General features: G+C 39.3%; 1 protein-coding gene across 1 annotated transcript in view; it reads left to right on the forward strand.

Moving 5' to 3' along the window:
- The window catches only part of sema7a (semaphorin 7A), a 9,843-nt gene extending 5,051 nt beyond the window's left edge, over nt 1–4,792 (forward strand). Inside the window, exons 8-14 of the mRNA XM_037682930.1 lie at nt 122–300; nt 562–670; nt 1,980–2,175; nt 2,358–2,470; nt 3,247–3,392; nt 3,811–3,869; nt 3,959–4,792. Of these exons, the coding sequence (XP_037538858.1) occupies nt 122–300; nt 562–670; nt 1,980–2,175; nt 2,358–2,470; nt 3,247–3,392; nt 3,811–3,869; nt 3,959–4,380 (1,224 nt within the window). The 3' untranslated portion in view covers nt 4,381–4,792. The remainder of the gene's footprint in view (nt 1–121; nt 301–561; nt 671–1,979; nt 2,176–2,357; nt 2,471–3,246; nt 3,393–3,810; nt 3,870–3,958) is intronic.
- The last annotated feature ends 237 nt before the right edge of the window (nt 4,793–5,029 follow it).

Consider the following 5,029-nt stretch of genomic DNA (forward strand, 5'->3'; position numbering starts at 1 on the left):
ATACATACATACATACATACATACATACATACATACATACATACATACATACATACATATAAAACTTATTCAATAAAGTGTGACAAAGATGTCTGTTCCTCGTGATTGTACTGTTTTGCAGGTTGATGAAGGTGGATCAAAACGGTTCTTCCAGAACATGTGGACATCTTTTCTTAAGGCTCGACTCGTCTGTGGGTTTCCAGATGAATCTTTGTATTTTAACCGTCTCCAAGACGTCTTCGTGATGCACGCTGAGGATTGGCATGACACAAAAATCTACGCCCTGTTTTCAAGCAGCTGGTAAGACATATTTCCTTCCTTTATTTGTCAGAAACCAAGCAACAACACAAAGAACAACTGACGGCATCAAAACACAGGAGACCACACAGTCTAGGGTTTTTCATTTAGTTCAAGCTTATGAAATATGAAAATCCAACAATGCTGCTGTTGCAATCAAAACTGTCCTTACCACATCAGTTGCTTAGACTACAACAAATAAAACACTGCAGTCATGGTGGTATGTAGAGTATTCTAAGCTCAGTTTTATGTTTTCTGCTTTAGGAACTCAACTGCAGTTTGCATCTATTCAATAGGAATGATCGAAGAAATCTTTGAGAATTCAACTTTCAGAGGCTACAATAAAGAGATTCCTAACCCAAGACCAGGATCGGTAAGATTTTGCTGCTGGTTTCATTTGCAGAACTTATTTACAGAACTTCCTCAAATTGTTTTATTTCTGCATGTGTCCTTTTTTTTTGTTTTTTTAAATTCATGCTCTGTTTGAGCAGTTTGTTCCATATAACAACCCTGAGTTTAATGCCAGATTGAAAAAACATGTTACATAAATGGGTGTAGACATGGAACATGTGTGTCTGAATTACTTCACTTTGTTCACCCTTTCCATATAAATGTTTGGAGGTTTCATGCTTGCACATGAGGTTTGTTTGCTCCTCAGAGTTGCTGTGGAGATGACGGGGTCCACCAAATGTGGATTTTGTTTAAATCTTCTTGTCGTAGCTGCAGACAGTTTATGTTGATTTAAACCTAATGTCATGGCATCTGCCTAAAATAACCCCTGCTTTCAGTCTATTTAGCTCATTCCTATCAATTAGTCTCTCATTTGTTTATATACAACTTTACACACTGACTTTTTAAAACACGTTTACTTTGAAAACCCTCCAATAAAAGGAGAACCCCCTCATTCAGACTAAAGCTCACTGCCACTCCCCTCTGACTCAGTATATATTTTATCTTTGCAAGTTTTTCTGTTGTAAAAATTAAACATTATTGCTTTTATTTTTTTCCAATAACCTGAATCTCAAATGATCTAGATGTTGCAACGCTGCTCTGTCCAGTCAACACAGAAAGTTGACTCAGATACACGTCCTGTTCCACTTACAGGTTACTCCAAACATCGCTTTCCGTAGCCTCTTATAAAAACGGATCACATGTACACCCCGACCAGCTTGGTCCAACTTGTTCTGGGGTGTAATTTTGCAGCATAAAAGTACTCTAAACTAGAAGTAAATTTCAACTATTCCTATCATTCTTTTAAAACTTGGTTAAAATACCTTTGACTTTAAGGGCAGCCTTATGTTTGTGGTGGTTTCTCCAATATTTTTGTAGAAACGTTTCTATTTTACTTCAAATGAATGGAGGGAAGACGTGCACAGCCACTTTCAGGTGTGTTTTTGAACAAACCTAAAATCCTGAACACTTTGGAACAGGTTTTCTGTCAGGATTGTTTTACATTTGTTGGCATCCATCTTTAAAACCTGTGTGGACATCCCACAATATTATTCTCTTTTCACCGTGCTTGACTAATTGTACAGATGGAACTACGACAAGCGCTTGGATCCTTCACTTGTAGCCTTGAATTGTTGCCAAATAGTTTCATCTAGGTTTGATTAGATTAAATAATGTCAATGTCTAAGATTATATTTTGACAGAAACATCTTTGTACGTCTGTTTTATTTTAGTGTGTACCAAACAGCAAGAGTCTGCCACGAGCCACTGTGAACATAGTGAAGGATCACCCCGAGATGACGAACTGGGTCCACTCCCTGAATTACAAAGCTCCGTTTTATATAAGCAACAACAATTATACAAAAATAGCTGTTGACCAAGTACAAGGAGCCGACCAGCAAATGTACAACATTTTGCTCTTAGCTACTGGTGAGTCAAGACTGTAAGAAATCACAAATCACCATAGACGATGCTCAGAGCTTTCTTTGCTGTTGCCTTTCATGTCTTTTTCTTCTGGCTTGTTGTTGTGCATTATTTATAATCTTCTGGAAACAATGAACTAAAAAGACTCTGCCTTCAGAGTAACTGCACATCACTTGATGTTCCAACAGATTCTGGGAAGGTCCATAAAGTCCTAGAGGCTGAGTCGGAGCCCTTCATTATATCTGAAACACAACTCTCCACCGATTCAACCATACAAGCAATGAAGCTTGACACCAAAAAGGTACACCGTTAAAATTTCTCTTTCTAAATGTTACATATTGTTTACATTACGCACATATTATGAGTTAAACTAGATTTTCTTATCATATACTGTATGTTCAATCACTAAAGAGTGATTTGAATGAGTAAATATGTGTAGCTTCAGAGACTTGTATTGGATCCCTCAGCTCTGCGCAGCGTCAACCTCGTTTATCTCTGTTCTCCATGATAGTCCGTGGCCTCACTGCTGTTGATTAGCCTCACCAGTTGCCTCTGCACCTGCTGTTTTCAGCTCACAAACCACTGTGTGAACTGTTAGTTTGTCAAGGACGGGAAAATGTTTCACAAAGTAGAGCATTCAGTTAGAAAGTCACATATTTTCTGCTGTCGAAGCAGCTGCAGATTGTGTCCAGGTGTCTGATAATTCAGGAGTCAAAACAAAGCCAGGAGCCAGCACACGATGCAGAGAGCAAGCTGACTGTCAGAAGTAATTTAATTAAACTGTAGGGAGATTTGTACGGGCACAAATTATAATATACATGTGAATACAAGAGAATAGACCACAACAAAGTGGAGTTCCCACTGCGTTTTTCTCAGGAGCTCGTTGAGGATATTGGAGAAAAAAAGATTTATTGTGAATTTTACTTCTTTTTCTATCGAACAACAAAATCGGCTTCATATTTTCGAGTGTGTAAAAAGACTGTTGTTTTGAAGTCTTTATTTCTGAATGTGCATTTATAAATGTTTGACTCAAATAATTTACCGTAAGAAAGTGTTTTATCTCTTGTTCATGTTCAGAAAACATTAGTTGTGGGTTTTTCTGAGAAAATATCCACCGTGGCGCTTCAGAGATGTGAAGAGTACGCCAACTCTTGTGCAGAATGCGTCCTGGCCCGAGACCCGTACTGTGCCTGGACCACATCTGGATGCACCCGAGCTGTCCCGTAAGTGAGCCATGGTGCACATACCAATATGCTAACCCTATCAGAGGTTCATTTAGCGGTTTGATTAATAAAATAATTTGTTTAGTTACTTATTTCTTGTTGCTGCTTGTTTGTGTTTTTATTTTTATCTGACCTCTAGCCTAATTCTTAGTAGGTCCCTGTTTTTGCCATCAAAATATCTAACTAATCAGGGCGTGGACAGAAACCATCTTGGTGTGACAAAGATTTTCTGACCCTGATAGTTGGCACTTGAAAAAATCCTTTGGGTGTTGTGGATTGTTGCGTGGGACCTTGTTTCTCACTAATTGCATCCATATCCTCAGTTCTGTTATCAGAGAAGTTGGTCGGCGCCTCAGGGACAACTGGGGTTGTATTTTCTTTTCAAATCATTTGCTGAAACTTTTTGTTTTGTTCCCAGCGGGGGCATTCAGAATATCATGACTGGGGAAATAAGTGTGTGCTCTACAGCAGAAGAAGGTAACTAATGATGATATGTTGCAAACTATACAAAACATTTTGCTCTACTCCTTTTATTCACCTTTTTTTCCATTTATTTATTATTTTAGAATCTAAGCCGCTGAACAGATCCAAACGACAGGTGGATTCACAGACGGACTCAAGGACCATTCATTCAGTCCCAGACAAGGTCCCTTTCTATCTGTCCTGTCCTATAGACTCTTATCATGCCGTGTACACCTGGGAGCATGAAGGACTCAGCAGTCCCTGTCTGCAGATGCATTCTGAGTGTCTGCACCTCATCCCCTCCATGGCACAAGAAAACTACGGGAACTACAACTGTGTCTCCAGAGAGAAAAACTACACCAAGATTGTGAAGAAATACCAGCTGATGGAGCAGAGACTTCCTGATGAAACGAAAAACACTCAGTGGAGAAGTATCAATTATTATCTGACCAACGCATCAGGCCCTGCTCAGCAGTCGTTATGGATTCTGCTACAGAATGTAGTAATGTGGGGGATTTTTAGATAGCTTTTAAGCTTTTTGTTGCTAGTGCGGTGAAAACTGAGGCCACAATAAAGAAAAGGTTCCCTTTAAAAATATGCAAAACAGCTGAACAAGTAAAGCAGCACCCATTCTGCTGAGAACATATTTATGCTTGTTGGACTGGAGCAGAGCTTTGCTTGACAGAAACGTCAACAGGAACCCTTCACAGCCAAGGCTGTTTTTAAATGGGGAGAACAGGACAATGTTGAAAAGACTCAGGAAGGAGACAGAACTGGTTACCAGTACACACAGTGTGAACAGGTCAATGTTAATGCTGCAATTCTACTACTAAGGAAGTACTTGAATTCCTTTCAGTTGAGCAGAGTGAAAGAAAAGGAAATTGCCGAGTGCCATTTGTTGTTGGCCATTAAATGGTAAAACTCTGAGCATAAAAACTTTTGGTCAGGCAACATAAGAACGGCTAATGCAAGTGGAGATGCTGCTTTATGTCCAGAGCTCAGCTAAGAGACCAGAAAAACCAAAATTTCTTCTGTGGTTTTCCTCTTTACTTTCCCTCCAGTCTAACAGTTTAGTAGTCTTGGATGCTTTCACCAAAGTCCAAGCTCAATATTCCAGGTATAAAATCCAACAATGTTCAGTCAGGCCATCTGGGTGGTTTCTTTTTTGGGGCCGA

The sequence above is a fragment of the Nematolebias whitei genome, chromosome 10 (assembly GCF_014905685.2).
Source record: "Nematolebias whitei isolate Nwh7 chromosome 10, NemWhi1, whole genome shotgun sequence".
NCBI classification, from domain to species: Eukaryota; Metazoa; Chordata; class Actinopteri; order Cyprinodontiformes; family Rivulidae; genus Nematolebias; species Nematolebias whitei.